The 19,814-nt window shown below is 39.7% G+C and overlaps 1 protein-coding gene across 3 annotated transcripts in view; it reads right to left on the bottom strand.

Annotated features, from left to right (window-relative positions):
• Window positions 1–19,814, bottom strand: part of BAZ2B (bromodomain adjacent to zinc finger domain 2B) — a 232,511-nt gene that overhangs the window by 72,098 nt on the left and 140,599 nt on the right. For all 3 annotated transcript variants that reach the window (XM_038751844.1, XM_038751842.1, XM_038751843.1), the window contains 7 exons: window positions 11,986–12,192; window positions 10,650–11,045; window positions 7,885–8,503; window positions 6,709–7,005; window positions 3,244–3,304; window positions 2,351–2,459; window positions 1,986–2,087 (listed from right to left, as the gene is read on the bottom strand). In XM_038751844.1, the coding sequence (XP_038607772.1) occupies window positions 1,986–2,087; window positions 2,351–2,459; window positions 3,244–3,304; window positions 6,709–7,005; window positions 7,885–8,503; window positions 10,650–11,045; window positions 11,986–12,192 (1,791 nt within the window). The remainder of the gene's footprint in view (window positions 1–1,985; window positions 2,088–2,350; window positions 2,460–3,243; window positions 3,305–6,708; window positions 7,006–7,884; window positions 8,504–10,649; window positions 11,046–11,985; window positions 12,193–19,814) is intronic.

The raw sequence follows: 19,814 nt of genomic DNA on the forward strand, positions 1-19,814 counted from the left end.
CAATGTTGTTATTGAGCTTTTTTTGAGTTTAAGGCCAAAAGATAGTACTGAATGCCACAAAGCTGCCCATATCTTCAAGAACACAGTTGAACAAATCCTGCTGCCGTTCCAGACAACAAAGTACTGTTAAATCTGTAGCTATTCCCGTATTAGAATATGATGTTGATGCTGTCATGTGAACAAACTGAGCCGTGGAAATCCCTGCAGGTAACTACTTTAACCATAGAACGTGGTCCAGAGTCAGCACATGGTGTATTTAAACATGACTGAGACTACATGGTCCTAGTGAAATATTTATAAACACTTAAGCCTCTCCTCCCTCCCTAACTTGATCTCAGAAGAATTCAGTCTCCTAAATAAATACTCTTCAGAAAAAGAAAATAAGTTACATGTGTCAGAAAATCTTAGACCCCAATATCTAATGAAAAGCTACGGAAAAGGAACAATGAAGAGATAGAACCAGAACATCTTTTACACAGCCCTTAGTTTACTTTCCAACACAAGGACTCTGTTGAATTTCTTTCTGAGAAAGAGGCCTTGGTGTAACCACAGCAAATACAGATCCTAAAAATGGATCCAATGACGTTTTTAGATGATTACATTGCCAAATTGTTCTAGCTCTGTAGCAATAAATCACATCAACCTTTACCCCCCTCCAAAAGCCTTTTGAAATAAAGGTTAAACACCTCCTGTGAGGATGGTGTGAGGTAGAGCCATCATGCAATGTTAAGAGCTGGCTCAGTGTCAGTAGTATTATATACTAAAGGACCTCAAATTAAGTTGGATCATTCTCAGTGAAAGAACGAGGAAAGTATTTCCTAGGCCTGATGAAGAAGCAGATTTGGGAAAAATAAAGACTGGCAGTTTGGAAGCGCTTCTGGAAGACCACACAAGCAGATCTACAATATAATCCATCCCTTGAACTGCTCAGCTTTCTGTTTCAGCACTTTGCCCAAGTCATGTAGAACAATGGAATGGAAATCAGAAGCAGTGGGAGGCTACTTTATAAAGCACGGGATGGCTAGCAAGCTGACTGATCACAATGGAAAATTCATGTGCTAATGATAGTTTCCCTTTCCACTCTTAAATCATGAGATGCTGGATGAAAGACAAGTCAGAAGAAATGGGGAGACATTATATAAGGGATCCTGAGAAGAGTAAATGCAACAAAGTCAGAGGAGAAAATTAAAGTGAAACAGGGAAATATAGACAAGGTAAAAAGACTAATGACAAAAAAAGAGAAATGGGGACAAAATCAGGGACACTGGGAAAAACATTAAGTTAAAAGGATGGCAAAGACCATGAGGTGGCCAAGCACTTCAAAAACTGAATTCTGAAACCGCCCCGAGTGATGCAAAAGGAAAGAGACTAAGGAGATTTCTACAACTATTTGAGATAACTTATGATACTATTATAAAGTCAAATGGATCTTAGATTTACCTACGTAAGTTCGTTAAATCAAGAGAAAAACTGCAAAAAATTACAAAACTAGCTAATGTAAAAGAGAATGGCAGATTTTAAACAAAGACCATTCTTCAATAGCTACATAGCTATAACTGTGGCTTTGTCTTTCTTAAAATAAAGGAGACTTTTGCTGTTTAGATTAACGAAAATTAACTTATTGGAGCGGCATCTTTGAATACTAAAGGGTTCATGTATTTTAAAATTCTTCACACCACAAATTTGACCACATAAACAAATACTTTAGCATATACCTAAAACTGGTAACAAATATTTCATAATAATTTTGGATTAAATAAAATATTCATTGAAAAAATAATTGACAAAAATCAAATTTCAGAGCTTCTTGTTTATAAAAGATTGCATATTAGGTTCTTAATAAGTGTTCACCACAAAATAATATGTACAGCTAACTGAATTAATTTAACAACAGTCATAGTTCCAGAGTGTAGTAAAAATTACTTCATCTAAATTATGTTACTAGTCCTCGGCTCATAGATTTTACTTTTTGAAAAAGTGGATACCTGCGGTCCATCTCTGGCTTCATAGAAGTCACCCACTCTTATTTTTGCACTGAAGCTGAAATTGTCCCTTGAGATATCCATTATTCCATTTCTGCTGAGATACTGAAAAAATCACATATTGTTCCACTTCAGGTTTTATTAATTACAACCCAGCTTTGATGTTTAGCTATCTTCAGGAGTCAAATGCTTTGCGTTTTTTTTTTTATCAAGGGGACATACACTTATAGGGAATCAATATAGAACAGCGTTAAGGTACAAAAGCCTCGTGAGAGGACATTTTGTATTAAGCAACTTTATATGGAGTACGTTTTGTACCGTAAACATGCTTGATTCACTGCATATCATTTAAAAAAAAAAAGATGTACCTTTATTACTTCAGGGTACTGTCTAAGTTTCTTCCCACATGGAGCATAATATGCTACTTCTCCTTGAAGCCGTCCTCCAAAGTTCCTTATTCTTGTCTCTCTTTGCCAACTACATAAAAGATACGTATTACGGAATGGTCATTTTTTAACTGAATTTGAACGCAATGAAATTAAAAAGGCTCAAATATCTCTATGCATTCATTTCCCAAAGGTTAATTACTGGTAATTTCCACCAAGCCCTACCTCAATTTTTGGCACTCAGTAAATGTTAAATATCTCATGTCCACGTATCGGGCATTGGTATTCTTTTGAGGGCACAGTTTAAAAATGGACACTTTTTTAAAGTGTCTTAAAAAGGACACTTAGCCCCACTGCTTAGCACATAGTAAGTGTTGAATAAATACCACAATAAATGTCATCAGCTCACCTTTTCAACTGGTATATCATATCCCTAGATCTTTGACTACTCCCCAAACTAGCTCTGCTCACAACTTTTCTTCTAGTTTTCAAGCCAGCCACAAATCCACTCTTGATCCGCTCTTACTCCACTCTGTACCTGCTCACAATTCCACTTATCCATTATGCTCTTCTGTTCTCCCCTTAAACTCCATCTTTCTTGTAGGTGTACTTCTCAGATAGTTCTCCCTCCCTGTCTGACTTTACCATCACTGCAACTTCCCCAAACAACCCAGCTCTGTTTCCAATTCCTTCTCCCTCATGACCCTCGCCAAGATCCCTGACTCTTCTAAACTATGCATGATCTTTTCTCATATACACTCCCATATATTTGTAATAAAAGATGATGGAAAATCTGGTGTATGTCTGAAGCAACAGTGCCTTAGACGCATGAATGAATGGCAAAACATAACAGAAGACCTATTTTTCAATCATACCCATATTCCAGAGGAATACGCAGCTCCCGCTCATCTGTTACCCTTCTCCTTTTTGAAGTACCTTTAAAAAAGTTCAAATGGTTCATAGATAAGTTTATAGAAATGAAAAAAAGATTTTTAGAGCTATTTTCTGAAAGAACTACACAGCTAGCAATATAGAACATTTTGTACATACCTAAATCCTGTACATAATAATAAGGATAACTGTGGTATATCTTCAGTACATACTATGTGTCAAGCATAGTACTAAGTGCTGGGGTAGCTATAAGATAATCAGGTCTTACAAGGGGCTCACAGTCTAAGTAGGAAGGAGAACAGGTATTGAGTCCTCATTTTGCAGATGAGGGAACTGAGGCACAGAGAAGTTAAATGACTTGCCCAAGGTCTCACAGCAGGCAAATGACAGAGACAGGTGTAGAACCCAGTCCCGTGCGCTTTGCTCGAGGCCACGTTGCTTCTCAAGTACATCACTTAAGATTCAGAATTCATCCATCCAACAAGGTTTGATATATGCCATTTATTAGGAGAAAACCTTGAATTATTAAAAATTCAATTAATCAAAAAAACACAAATTTTGTCCCTTAGCCTCATACTGAGGTTAGGGGGTGGACAAGCAATAGATTGCACTTGATAATAGATTTCAGAGCCAAATCTACCAAGAATTTACAGAAAAAAGAATCTTACACAGTATGATTAAAGAACTTTTGAATTTATGGGACATATAGATTTGAGCTAAGACTAAGGCACTAATTCTGTGGTCAAGCTTAATACCCACACCTAAAAATGTAATAGGCAAGCAAGTAGGCCCATAGGAATATATCTCCTAATTATGGCTTTGAGAAATTTGTAATTGCTTAGGGTACATGAAAGAGAAAAATTAGACCAATCAAGCAGGGCTAATGAGCTATACTTTGTGTAGGTAAAAATATATACTTTTTAACAAGCTAGTGAATAAAATCATACTGAAATTATGGGGCATTTAGCATAACATTTTAAAAAATGTTCAATATAATTGAAAGACAAAAAGCAATGAAAAAATTTTATGCACCCTACAAAATGACACATGAAAGAACCATTTTGTGAGCAATGGAACCAAACCAAAGAAGTCAGATTGGGAAAAGGCAGAGGCAAATTTATGCTTGCTTTCAAAGTGATTCAAAGAGAACAAGTAAACAAGGCCGTGCCAGTTTGGATGGAAGACTGGAAATCCAAAGTAGAATAGTGAAAGAAACAGCTAAAAGGTATTTTTTTAAAAAAATTGTTATATTTAAATCAATAGGTTCTAATACAATGACTGTAGAGAAGTGAGGCACTAAGCTGTTATTTTTGAGGACCTGATGGGAGACGGGCAAAGTCCTTGGAAATGGAGCTATGCTGCACCCATTATAAGCCTATTAACAATACCTGGGCAGATATAAGAATAAATGATCAATCAAATGCAATCCCAACTCAACAACTCTATCAGCCTCCTTGAAGATCGCTTTACTCTCCAATCTCTTCCCTCTCTAGGCCAGGATCATTTTTCTAAAATATTTTGCGCACACCTTCCCACTCCTCATAGATCTCCAAGGGTTGCATCAGCCAGAAACTCTTAACCACAGCACTCAATAAGCTCTCTCCCTTCTACTTATCCTTGCTCCTCTCCCACTACACCCCAGCTTGCAAGTTTTGTTCATCTCCAGTTACCCTGTTCACTGTGCCTCATTCTTATTTCTCTAATCAGCAATCTCTTGCGCATACTCTCTCTCCTGCCTGGAATTCCCACCCCCTTCACAACTGGCAGACCACTGCTCTCCCAATATTAAAGCCCTTCTGCAACCAAATATCCTTTAGGAGGCCTTCCCTGATTAGTCTCTCCAACTTCTCTCATCCTACTTCTTCTCTTAGCTACCATTGTAGTACCACTGCATGAGCTAATCTCTCTGGCTGTCCCGGACAGAAATACCTATCTATAAACTCCGCTAATTCCTCCTTCTTGCGATTTATTTTAGCGTCCATCTCCCTCACTAGACTGTAAGTTCCTTCAGGGTAGGGAACATGTCTCCAACTCCACTGTGCTCTTTAAAGCACTTGGTACCGTGCTGTGCACAGAATAAGGACTCATTAAATATTGCTGATTGACTGGTTGACCTTAAAACGCTTGGAATTTTTGAAGCCAACACTATAGTTTCATAAAAATTAAATTTTGTTGACATTTATTAAGACTTTTGACTTCCACCCCAACACTGCCAGCAAAGTGAGCATACTACTGTTGTGACAACACTATTGTGAGGTGGCTTGACAGCTGGTTCAAGGGAGGCTCCTAATGGGGATTCATCTGTGGTGTGCTGTCCCCTTGGTGAGGCCCTCCTATTGATGGCCCATAGGAACTGGTCCTGAAATTGGTTCTATTCAAAATCTCTACTAGCAGTCTGTACATGAGAATAATTGAACAGGATTGTTAACACTCTGGGGAGAACAGGAAGAGAATTCAAAATAATGTTGATGAAATGGAAAAAATAATCCTGTAAAAACTGAACTACATGCAAAAGGACAGAGGCAAGACGACACACTTAAGGACAAAAACCAAAACAAATAACAGGCAACTTAGGCCAAATGTGCATCAGTAACTTAATACTGTCATTGATAAGGCACCAGGGAAGAAATCCCTGCTCAGTTCCTATTAGAGTGCCAAGTCCTGTTTTGGTTAGCACAATTTAATGTGGACGCAGTAAATGGAGAGACCCCAGTAAGAGCAACAGATATTAATGAAACAATGGAAATAGGTTCTTTCAGGTTAAAGGTATTAGAGTTGTTTAACCACTGGAAGAAAATACTAAGAATTGCCTTCAAGTAGATGAAGGGTTTGTATGGGGAAATGCCGTCTAGATGTGCTGAGAACTGAACAAGAGCTCATGGCTTAAATTCAAACAGGAGAATCTGTGCTTCAAAGTGAAAAAGAATGGCTAGACTACCACGATGGTAATACTATAAAAGTGTGACAATGGAAGGCTATGGAGAACTTTAAGAAAGGAAGAGAGATCTCCATCTGTCCCAAATGGTTTGATCATTCATCTGCCTGAAGGCAGGGGGCTTGACAGATGCTTTTTCAAGGCCTCGAGCTCCAACTCTAGACATCTATGAAATCTTGTTTTTTCATAAAAAGACAAAAAAAACCCAAATCTAAGAGGTAATGTGTCACTCTCATTTTAGGACACTAACGCTGCATGAGCAATATTTGCCAATATATGGCAAAACATGGTATCATAAATAGTAGTTGGGAGATTATGGCAAATCTTGAATGTTGAACCTGAATGATTCAGATAGTAATTTGAAAATTATTTCTGTCCTATTTAATCAAAACCCATTATGGAGGTGCAACATTTTATTCCACTGAGAATATTATCATCAGTACTTCTGTATAAATATTTCCGTCAGATATCTCAGACACTGTACTCCATAATGATAAAAATAAATCTTATGTACCACAGTGTGGACTTGAAGAAAGTGTGGACGAAGGAGTGCCAAGAAAAACCGGTGACTGAGATTCAGGACATAAGGCAGCTGGAGCAGAGCCTGGGGTTTTTGCTACTTGGAGATTAAGTGGCGTCGAGTGAGCTGTGAGATTGATGGAAGAGCTTTTAAGAGAAGAAGTGGTTTTGTTCAGCTTCATTGAAATTTTCTCCCCTTCAGTATCACTATCAGAGTCATCTTGGTCTTTATCATCTTCGTCATCGTCATCTTCTGACCCTTCAGTATCAGAGTCTGAATTGCTGTCAGATTCTGAAGGGAAGAGGCAGTTGTCAGTTATAATCATGCCGTCATTGCCAGGTGCACTGTGTGCAATCCAGAAGCAAAGTGAAATGCTCCTACAGCTTCCATATGTGAGAGATACTCCAAAATGTATACTTACATCGTAGAGAAAAAAATGGTACACACGACTTGACAACAAAGCATGTGCAGGATAACATTTCTCCAAAATGGTATTTAAATGTGACTAACTTAACTGTTTTAAAAAATCACGATGACAGTAATAGATAAAATATTTCATACTCACATAACACCATTCCTGCACAAGTGCTTCAAAAACATTTTTACTCAAAACAGACACAAAGAGGCATTAAGTTAATCATGCAAATGAATTCACAGTCAAAGCCCCAGACAAAATAGACTTGATCTGAAAAAAAAAAAAACCAGTGACCAAAAGTGAAACTAAGCAGTTAGTCCTACATGTACTGGAAAGCCATCTCTCCTTACGTTAGATTTTCAGAGGAATATTTGTTGATGAGAGATCGCAATACATTTAGTTACAGGCACTTCTCCTAGCAATATTAATTAGTTTGAGAGGACGAGCAGTATATCTGGAGTTAGGAAAAATGAGCAGGTTATGAAAATGTCTGGTCTGAAGATTCTCTCAATCAGTCTGCAAGTCAGATGAGTGACAGCTGTGGAAAAATAACTGATTAGAGCAATGACTCACCAGAAGTTCCTCTTCAAACACGATGGCTTAAGCATCCCTATAGGGTCATTACAGATACAGCCAAAGTAGCTGGAACTTAGGAGCATCCAAAGCTTATTGGAGAATGACAATAGCAATAACATGCTTTAGGCATTTAAGAAGAACTGAAAAAAGTAGAGCCTTCATTAAAACTAGAAAATGACCTGATTGGCTGTCATCCGAATCATCATCTTCATCGTCCTCATCCTCATCATCTTCATCATCCTCATCCTCATCATCTTCATCGTTGGAGTCATCAGAGTCCTTACTGCTGGGGATATCGGAATCCGTTCCTCTAAACTGATCCGCCAAGGATTTTGTCAAATGAAGGCGATGCTGCGTTTTTACTGTAGTTATTACATTATTGCCAACAGTTTTTTCCTTCCCCGGACCATGCAGTACAGGAGAGGTAGAGGGAATAATAGGTGTTCGATTGCCAGGGTTTTTTTTCCCACTTGTACTTAAATTTACTGGTGAGGAAAAAGAGGAGCTACTAGAAGTAGCTACGTTTTCATTCATTTGACTCTGGGTTTTAGATTTGGTGGTAAGTGCTAGAGGAGCTTCTTGGATGACACTCTGAATAACTCCATTAGGTTGGTGATTACCTAAAAGTGCATTTGTCAAAAATGGATTAGAGTGGTTGTTTTCTAAAGTTGTTTGTTTTGGATGCGCTGGTGAACAGGAGGCTGCTTTTGAACTTGACAGAGCTGCAATAACCTTTTTCAGGCTTCTAGAAGGATCTTGTTTCTTGAATTGTGCTGGGAAGGCCTGCTTGTACTGTTCCTGTTGAAACACAGAGTGAAATGAAAAATAAAACAAACTGAACCAAGTAGACAGGTCATCTTCATTTTGTCTGTAGAATTTTAAATGTGTTTGAATAATATATGTACATATCTGGCACTTTAAGGCAAATTTGGAAGAGTAGGTGAACGACATTCAAGGATATTCAGACTGGAATAATCTTCTTGATCCTGCGAAGGACAAAATAGTCTGATGCTGGAATTTAAGAGGTTCAACTGGTCTGAGTGTTAGGAATCAACATTTAGCACTTGCTTCTTAACTCTAGCTAAAACCGCCCTTTCCAAATGGTGAAGTGAAAATTTAGAAATGGGAGCTTATCCTCCTGAAATATTTCCTTGAAAAAAATCAATCATTAATTGCAACTCTGAAAATCAAGTCTGGGAGTTACAAATTTCATGGTGGTCTTGGTACAACTAAATCAGATTACCTTTTAAAAAATTATCAACATCAAAAAAGTACACAAAATCCAATCACAATTGGAATAACCAGTCACTAAATTTTAAGTCCATGGAACGAAATTTATGAGATAAGCTGTGATACTGTGAAATACTCCCACTGGAAATGGTGTAAATATAGAGTCATCTATCAAAACAAAGTTTTTGGAATCCAAAGCAAGAGTTGCAAATAGTAAAGTTCCAAGAAAAAAGTCTATCATCAAAGGGATAGAGTGTAGGGTTGGCTCATAATCAGAATGACTGCTTTGGTTTCTTTTTTTCCAGCATCCCTCTGAACTGTAAAGTAGAAACCTGACATTCCAGTAGTGAGTCTTCCTAGTCCATGACTACATCTCCATACAAGAAGTTTCAGGGTTAAGGAAGAAGAGAATTCCGAGGATTATACGTCAAGGGGGGTGCCAAGCAATGTGCTCTGGATTAAATTTGGAATCCAGGACTATAGGACTGTCCTTATAGTTTCTTTACTGATTATTATTATTATTTTTATTACTATCATTATTATTATACACTCTGTGTGACTGTATTCTAAATGATAACTTCCTGGCTAAATTTCCACATACAATACTGAAAATGTACTTGGTTTCAGTGACCTAGTGAAAACCATTAACAGTGAACCATAAATGCATTTGAGACTATCGTGGGATAAAACTGATGTTTTAAACCTGGTATCAGACAGATGCTTTATTCCACTCTTTATAGCTCAACTGGTATACTCATTCAAAGCACCCATTGTGTTCTAAACAGGAACTTTCCACCCACAGTGGATGTAAACCTGGCCTGAGCAGAGAACATCAGAGGGAGATGGACTAAGGTTACTCTGTTTAAAACAACTGACTTAACAGAGGAGAAGAAGAAATAAACAGGACTTACTCAAAGGGACCGCTGACAACCAAATGCAACCAAACAATTTGTTGCTAAGAAACATGATTTAGAGATGAATCCCAATACTTGTGTAGTCTGTACTAATATGGCAATAAAGAGCTTGTGATGGTTCTCATATTACCATTCTTTAAATGATAACTCACTGCTTTTCCACTAAACAGGTAATCACATTATTGGTAGGCAGATGATATACCAGCAATGAGTAAGGCTAAAAAAACTGAAGTAAAGCAAATAGCTGGTAATAATCAACCATGAGAAAAATGTTTGGAATACTTGTTAAATATATTTTGTAAAGTACACACGGAGAATTTGCTCTTGATCCTTTAAAAATTCCAAAGAACTGAAATCCTCACAAAAAATTATCCATCTCTGGTAATTATGAGAACATTTTATGTTTTTACACATTTTTCTATGCCTTATCCAAGAGATATTTCTTTAAAGTTCCCAATCTGTTTGTCATTAGAAAAAATAATCTTACACCTTGATTTCTTGAAATATTTGTGCTGAGGTACAACATGATCCCATTTAGATATATCATAAACCCCACTTCTAAAACATAGTTTGACAAAATCTCACAAAACATAATTTAAGAGAAAAGTATCCATAAGCAACGACGCATCATATTTACCTCTCAAATGCTATGCTCTAGTCTTGAAGCAATAAATGTGAACAAGGAAAGATGAGGGGAAAGGAAGCCTGATATCCAATCCCTTAACAGCGGGAGAGGACTTGAGAACCCTGTGACTTGACTCAACAATGTAAAATATTTCTAATTAGTAATTTCAGCTCACCCGTTTTAATCGCAATTCACTGGTCAGAGGGTTAGTTTCTTCAGAGGTATTTTTATTCCCTGCTTTGAGTATATCAGGAGAAGGAACTATGAGTTTCATATAAGTTTCCTTTTTGGCTTGATTTACCAAAGACAAAGGTTTCACATTGGGCACCAATCCCGTGGACTGTATTACACTTGGGTGTTTGTTCACAGATTCCTCCTTTGCCTGAGAGCTTTGGAAAATAAAGGGAAGCTGCTGTGACAAAACCTGAGGCTGCTTCTGCTGGGATTGGAATGATGTGTGAGTCTGGGAATCAGACACAAGAGGTATCGGCTGGTGTGTTCTTTTTTCCTGGGGCTTTTCAGTTGCTTTTTGTCCATCTGTTTTCAGGTCTGTGATACCGTGGATTAGCACCTGCGAGAAATATTAAAAATTAACTTAACACTTAGGAATCTAGAACATGACATACGCAATTATAAAACAAAAGGCAGATTAAAAAGGTTTTTATTATTATGGCTAATCACGAATAACTATGCAAATTGAGCTGATTACAAGGTTAATACCACGAATTTCTTGCTTTATCTGTTCTCTGCAACTCCTGTTTTTTACGTACGTCAGCTGATTATTAAAATCAGTCAATCAATACACTTTACTGACTGCCTTCTCTTGAGAAAGTCTAATAGAATTAGCAATAATAATAATAATAATGTTGATGGTATTTATTAAGCACTTTCTATGGGTTGTCCCACATGGGGCTCACAGTCTTAATCCTCATTTTACAGATGAGGTAACTTGGGCACAGAGAGGTTAAGTGACCTGCCCAAAGTCACACAGCTGATGAGTGGCGGAGTCGGGATTAGAACCCACGACCTCTGGCTCCCAAGCCCAGGCTCTTCCCACTAAGCCATGCAACTCGAGAGGTTTATATTCTACTGGGGGAGACATTAACATAAATTACAGATAAGAGGAATAAGGAAAAGTAGGTAGGTACATGAGTTAGTAGACATGAAATAAATTTAGGGAATTCCAGAAGCCTCACAAAGCAGCATGGCCTAGTGGAAAGAGCACAGGCCTGAGAGTCAAAGACCCTGGGTTCTAATCCCAGTTCTGGCACTCGTCTGCTGTGTGACCCTGGACAAGTCACTTAACCTCTCTGTGCGTCAGTTATCTCATCCGTAAAATGGGGATTAAGGCTGTGAGCTTAATGTGGGACATGGACTGTATCCAACCTGATTAGCCTGTATGTACCCCAGTGCTTAGTACATAGTAAGCACTTAAATACCGTTCAAAAATCTAATAGTTTAAACTGTGAAACACTGTTTCAATATTTCCGGGCACTAAAAACTGGTTATACCTTATTCTTGCTCTTATGTTGTGCTTCACTCTCAGAATCAGAATCATCATCTTCACTTTCTTCAACACTTTGATCGTCTTCCTCTTCTTCATCTTCCTCTAGATCATCGGAATCACTGCTACTAATGCCTTCGCTTGAGGTGTCTGATGATGTGCCCGAATCACTGTCACTGTTGCTGGAACTTTCCAGTGCTTTCTTTCTTGGTTTCTGCAGAGAAACAAGCATTTCATCAAGTCTAACATCCACATTCTTCACAGGATCTGAATTTCATGGTTGGATATGTTGTTTGATCCTCCAAATATCCGGTCACTATCCAAATGTCATTCTTGGGTACAAAGGAAATATTTTCATTTATAAGGAGGGAATTGCCATAGAGGAATTAGCTACTGTCTCTGATATCTTATGAAATCTGAACTCAAAAGTAGATAGATTACCCTCTTGGCTCTGACCTGCCTTTTCCTCTAGCTCCATTTTACTTGAATATGCAACTCCCATCCCTGCCCTTTCATTCACTCTCCCACAGTTCCCAGTAATCCTTTTTGCTTGTATATAATGCCCAATTCTCCTACTGCTTAAAGTTAATCCCTGGTAATAAATTAGGCATTTTGAGGGAAGCATTCATGCTTTCACACAATTAGGGGGCTATTTAATGCACTCAACATTATGCATACACTATTGCAATGCCCCAAACAGTCCTTTCTGGATTAAAAGAATGGACACTCCCCCAAAAGTGTCTAATTTACTACCACAGAGTAAAAGTGGGCCCAGAGAGAATGGGACTCTGAGTTAATAATTTAATTCATTATCTATGCATTCATTATGTGTTTATTCAGCTGCCCAAAGGCCCCTTTATACTGTTATTAGTGTTGTCTGCTTTAGAGTGTAAGGTCCTATAGGGCAGGGACATACTTGTTTCTTTCTTTGTCCCTTGCCATGCATGTTACTTTGTGACAAACGGTTTTCTCACAAATGCTTTTTTGATCGTAATGATGTTGCTATTCTGTGCCCCTTAAAGCACCATCACGGGCGATTGGTTTCCACACAGTGCCAGCACCATTAATGAATATCCAGCCCCCAAATAGTGGCCCTGAGGGTCTGGACCAAGCCTACTCTTGGCCCCTGCTATCCTGCAGGTCATCCCACCCTTCGGGGCTCTGGCAGGACAGAAGGCCATTACGGGAGCTGAATCTCCAGGCCACAGCACCCAAGTAGAAAAGATGTCTCAACTGCCTTTCCTCAGGCAATTCCTACCCATTTTCTACACAGTGAAAGTACATTCCCAATTGTTATCAATGCAGGAAAGCTGAATTGGGGAGATGAATTTTGCCGGTGCTCTAGCCGCATTCACTTTCAATTGGATTCCTTTAGTTACATCTTGGGAGTTCATCTGAAAAACCTGTGCACAGATACAGAGCTGACCCCTTCCCAGGGCCATTTGTTCGCAAGTACAAACAATTTGGGGATGTTAATTGCATTCAGAACACATCGCTCCCTTCCTCCGAAACACCAATGGCTACAACTCGCGTCTCTTCACATAAAACAAAGACTTTTACTATCGGCTTCAAGGCCCTCTACGGAGCTCTCTCCTCCTTAGCTATCAGCTCTCTTTCCCCTGTTACACCCACTGTAAGACTTTTCACACTTTCCAGGCAAACATTATTAATTTGCTCACACCATTCCTTACACAATAACCCCACTAATCATGTTCACCGCCTCCCTCATGTTACCACTTAAAAAACACTTCATGAATCATTCCTTCATGATATGTAGCCTTTAAGCACTTGATATTCACCCCACCCACGGCCCTCAAACATTAGTGTAAATATCTGTAACATTATATTAATGTCTATATCCCCCCCTAGACCGCAAGCTCCTTGTGGGTAGGGAATGTGTGACCGGCTGTTGTATCATACTCTCCCAAGAGCTTAGTACAGTGCTCTGCAGACAGGAAGCACTCAATAAATTTCACTGATTGATCCTTACCATCCTGGCTAATGAGGTGTCACCTCATTAGCCTCTTTAGAACTAGTGAGTACACCTGTTTATGGCCAGTGACTGTACCATGCCACTACTGTGCTGTAAAATGGAGATTAAGACTGTGAACCCCAAGGGGGACAACCTGATTACCTTGTAGTGCTTAGAACAGTGCTTGTCACATAGTAAGCACTTAACAAATACCATAATTATTATAGAAAGTTCAGATGGGACTCACCACCCCAATTCCTTGGGATCATGATGGCTGTTTTAAGCAAACTAAAGTTCTCTTTTTAGAGTTGATTCTCATGTCTCAATTTGAATTTGAGGTTGATTTTGAATCAAGGAACTACAAAAGCCAAAAAAAACACGCACAAGCACAAAGGACCACTTTTTTTGTATCACATTAAAGAATCAAATATTTTCTAAAAAGTGGTGGGTGGTTCAAAACAGACAAACAATGTCCGTGAAAAAAACCGGATTACATAACATCACATCACCTAACAGAAAAATAACATTTAAGACACTAGGGGAGGAGGGAAGAACAATGGAATTGTTTATAAGGAACTGCAATCCTTTATGGACTAAAAAAGGAAAATCATACCAAAAGGAACATTGCAGGGCATTAAGGAGATAAAGTTGGATGACAAAAAAATCCTAATTATACTGAGCATAGAGAAGACAATCACAGGAGAACTATTTGTGTAAAAAAAGTACCATGGACGTAGAATAGTTAAAAATCCGTCAGTAGGCATACTGGAAAAAAGAAGTGGTAAAAACAGACTATGTAAGATATAAAAAGACAAAAGTGTAGGGGGAAAAGACTATGACACAAGGCAACTGAAAATTAAAAATAATCAGAAAATTACTGAGGGGAAGTTTCTTAAGTATCCGTTGACAAATGAAACCAACTGCACATAAAATAAGGAAGGTAGAGAACATTTTTACAGAAGTGATTTCTACATTATGATCCTTAACTGAAGAATAACCCTCGAATGACAAGAATTTTGACACAGAAGGTGAAGATGTGTCTTGTAATAATAATAATAATAGTAACAATAACAATAATAATAAAAATGGCATTTGTTGAGCCCTTACTATGTGTCTTGGTACAGGCACTGTACCAAACGCTGGGGTAGATATAGGAAAATTAGGTTGGACACTGATCCTGTCCATGTGGGGCTCACAGTCTTAATCCCCATTTTACAGATGAGGTAACTGAGGCATAGAGAAGTAAAGTGACTTGCCCAAGGTCACACAGCAGATAAGCGGCAAATCTGGGATGAGACCCATGACCTTCTGATTCCCAGACCCATGCTCTAGCCACTACGCCATGCTGCTTCTCTAAAACTAAAACTAAAACTAAACTAAGCGCTTGGGAAGTTGGGAAGCAGCGTGGCTCGGCGGCAAGAGCCCGGGCTTTGAAGTCAGAGGTCATCGGTTCAAATCCCGGCTCTGCCACTTGTCAGCTGTGTGACTTTGGGCAAGTCACTTCACTTCTCTGGGCCTCAGTTACCTCCTCCATAAACTGGGGACTAAGACGGTGAGCCCCATGTGGGACAACCTGGTCACCTTGTAAATTCCCCAGTGCTTAGAACAGTGCTATGCACATAGTAAGCGCTTAATAAATGCCATTATTATTATTATTATTATTATTATTATTATTATTATTATTAAAACTGGGACTTGAGCAGTTGTGTCCGGGATTGGCACCCAGTCTTGGCCAAAGGGAGTGGGTCAGTCCTGAGAGGGGAATCCTTGAACTCCTTGCTGCAGCCTCAGTTTTCAGTTTTCATCTTTATTAACCTAGTTCACAGCCACGAAAATATCCTGGCTGAATGTCCTCGTCTCAGATTCGGTGCTGGGATGAAGGCCGAGTTTTGAAGCCTAAGACAGAGCCCCATAAATGAGACCGAGTCACCAGGCTGCCTAGTGGCTTTGGCGGGATTTGGGGTGACGCACCCCGAGGCCCCCACTCTTGCTGGAGAAGGGCACTCGAATGGCACAAGAATGGCACAAGAATGGCAGTGGAGGGTGTTGTGGCTTCAGAGCGCCAACCGGCTAGGACGCTCTTGGCTTCTCCCCTGCAATCAGGGTGGAGGTCGCTTTCCGGAGGTGGTGATTACCCAATCAGTCGGGAAATCATATTTAGTGAGCACCTACTGTATGTAGAACCCTGTACTGAACGCTTGGGAGAGAACGCTACAAGAGAATAGGTAACAGACACAATCCTGCCCACGAGGAGCGAACAGTCTAGAGGGGGAGACAGGCTTTTTTTTTTTTTTTACGGTACTTAAGGGCTCACTATGTGCCAGTCACTGTACTGAGCACTACGGCGGCTCAGTGTAAAGAGCCCGGGCTTTGGAGTTAGAGGTCATGGGTTCAAGTCCCCGCTCCACCAACTGTCAGCTGTGTGACTCTGGGCAAGTCATTTCAGCGCTTAGAACAGTGCTCTGCACATAGTAAGTGCTCAATAAATGCCATTATTATTATTATTATTATTATTTCACTTCTCTGGGCCTCAGTCACCTCATCTGTAAAATGGGGATTAAGACTGTGAGCCCCCTGTGGGACAACCTGATCACCTTGTAAACTCCCCAGTGCTTAGAACAGTGCTTTGCACATAGTAAGCGCTTAATAAATGCCAACATTATTATTATTATTATTACAAGCTAATCAGGTTGGACACAGTCCATGTCCCACATACATGTCCCCTTTCTAGACTGTGAGCCCGTTGTTGGGTAGGGACCGTCTCTATTGCTGACTTGTACTTCCCAAGCGCTTAGTACAGTGCTCTGCACACAGTAAGCACTCAATAAATACGACAATGATTGAACGAATGAATGAAAATTGTACTCTATCTCGCAGTTATCAAAGGGAAGAGCTATAATAGAGAATATGAGTTATGCAAAATAATTAAGATTAGAAGTTAAAGGTAAGGATGTTTGAAATTTTCAACAATGACTTCAGAAAGGGCTGTTGCTGCAGTACATGATATATAATTTCAGTATGTGTTCTCACAGAGAAATGTTGATAATGGAAGACTTCAAATTTAAAATGAAATCACGGAAGAATTGTCTTTGACTATGTGTGACGTATGTGGGTCAAGAGATATATCCATTACTTTCCATGAAAACAAACTTTGAGGCTGAATAGCTAAACATGAAGCATTTGCTATTTAGAAGGACTTGAGGAAATCTGACCATGTAGTATGAACACCTATGTGCTATATGATATATTCAGTAATAAATATTTTAAAAAATAAAGCGCCAGTAAAAAAAATCAACAAAATAAAAAGAAAGACAATTTACAAGAAAAGTCACTAAAATTACAAGTATGCTTGCTTGAGAAGGAAGATATTCGAGTAAAGGAAGCTCTAATAGGACAAACTACCCTAATTATGAAATTAAACCAGACTGGACATTTCTCACAACAGTTGTTTCAGACTTCTAATATTTTTCTTATGGTATCTGTTTAGCGAATACCATGTGCCGGGCACTGTATTAAGCACTGGGGTAGATATAAGCTAATCAGGTTGGACCCGGATGCTGTCCCACATAGGACTCACAGTCTTTATCCCCATTCTACAGATGAAGTAGTTGTGGCACAAAGAAGTTAAATGATTTGCTCAAGGTCACACAACAGACAATTGGACGAGCTGGGATAAGAACCCACGTCCTTCTGGTGCCGACATCCATGCTCTATCCAGTAGGCCACACTGCTGCCCAAACTTCCTCCTCAAACCCCCTGCCCACCACTCTTCCCCATCTCTTACCCCTAATGACCTGGTCACTTACTTCATCGATAAAACTGAAACCACTAGATGTGGTCTCCCTAAAATTTCCCCACCCCTTCTTTCTCCAGCTCCCGCTTTGACACTCTAATACTTCCTAGCAGTATCTCAAGAGTAGATCCCCCACCTTCTTTCAACTTCTACCTTCTCCAACTGTGCTTTTGACCCCGACCTTTCTTACCTCAAAGCCCCCTCTCCTTTTGCCTCTCTAAACGCCACCTTCATCCACTCAATTTCCAATGCCTCCTTTCCCTGTGGTTTCAAGCATGCCCACGTACCCCCTATTCCTGACCTCAGGGCTCCCTCCAGTTATTGCCTTCAGCGTGGCTCAGTGGAAAGAGCATGGGCTTTGGAGTCAGAGGTCATGGGTTTGAATCCCACTTCACAACATTTCTGCTGTGTGACCTTGGGCAAGCCACTTAACTTCTCTGAGCCTCGGTTACCTCATCTGTCAAATGGGGATTAAGACTGTGAGCCCCACGTGGGGCAACTTGATCACCTTGTATCCCCCCCAGTGCTTAGAACAGCACTCTGCACATAGTAAGTGCTTAATAAATGCCATCATAATTATTATTATTATTATTATTACAATTCCTCACAAACCTCACTGAGCAAGTTGTCAACATTCGCTGCCTCCACATCCTCTTTTCCAACTCTCTCCTTGACGCTCTGCAATCTGGCTTTGGCCCTCTCGCTATGCAGAAAAAGCCCTCCTTAAGGTCACCAATGACCTCTCCTTTTTACCAAATCCTCCATCCTAATCCCATCGGCCTTTCTGCTGCCTCAGAAATTGTGGACCATTCCCTTCTCCTAGAAACATGACATAACCTTGGCTTTACTGACACACCCCTGTCCTGTTCTCCTCCTATCTCTCTGCCTGCTTCTTCTCAGTCTCTTTTACAGGCTCCTCCTCTGCCTCCCAACCTCTGTGTGTGGGGGGGTTTCCCCTCAAGGCTCGGTTCCGGGTCCCCTTGTAATTTCTCCCTAGTCCCACTTCCAAGTTGTTTAGGAGGTCAAAAGCAAAAGATGATGGGTAAGCAATAGTTTCCTCCTTTTTTCTTTTCTGGGTAATACACTATGTCATTGAATCTTTTCAGTGAGACTCTGAATGCTATTACTAAGCCAGGACCTCCCCAGCTGTGTGCCTTCATTTTAGCATCTTGCAGCCTGGCTGTGGGGCACCCTCAATCAATCAATCAATTGTATTTATTGAGCGCTTACATGTGCAGAGCACTGTACTAAGCGCTTGGGAAGTACACATTGGCAACATATAGAGACAGTCCCTACCCAACAGTGGGCTCACAGTCTAAAAGACTGTGGTCTTAGACTCAGGTCCTAGCTGGTAGTGATGACAGCCTCAAAGCGAAGACTGATTGATTGATTGATTGTAAGGAATCCAATTCGACCTTGACGTGTGAGATCCAATGCTGTTTTAATCTGGATTTATTTGGGAGGGCCCTTAGGGGACTGATGGCTGGAGGAGGGGAAAAAGAGGAGCAGAGGTCAGTTGCTGGAGAAATGCCAGGGTCCCCACTCCACTATAATTCACTCCCCAAAACAAAAAAATGGGGCAAATAATTTGGACAAAGTTGTTTTTGCAAAATAAATTTTGGGATCGATCATCTTTTACTAAAAATACGTGAAACTGTTCCAGAATGAGTTTCCAAATCAAGGATCTGTTTATCCATCATGCGGCTAGGAAAAACATGACAAGCGGATGTACTTCCGGGAGAATGTTGAAAGACTTTACCAACTGAAGAAAATAAAGACTTCTCCCCCAACCTCTATTCTGGGAGACCTTGCATTATGAAAACTGCCTCCTTGGAAGAATGTGAACAAGATGGTTATAAAAATAATTCAAAGAAGTAATAAAAACATAAGGAAGTCATAGACTTATCCCTTGTAAAGTATATAAGGCTTGCAACACACCGACCAAGCACAAAACACAACTACCAAACTTAAAAGTCCAGATATGACTTGGATAGCAGAAACATAGCTGCTTTTAAATTCACCTTGAGCAAACTCCATGTGATAACAACTGGTTATTGGAACAAAAAAGGAA

This window comes from Tachyglossus aculeatus, chromosome 9 (assembly GCF_015852505.1).
Source record: "Tachyglossus aculeatus isolate mTacAcu1 chromosome 9, mTacAcu1.pri, whole genome shotgun sequence".
Lineage (NCBI taxonomy): Eukaryota > Metazoa > Chordata > Mammalia > Monotremata > Tachyglossidae > Tachyglossus > Tachyglossus aculeatus.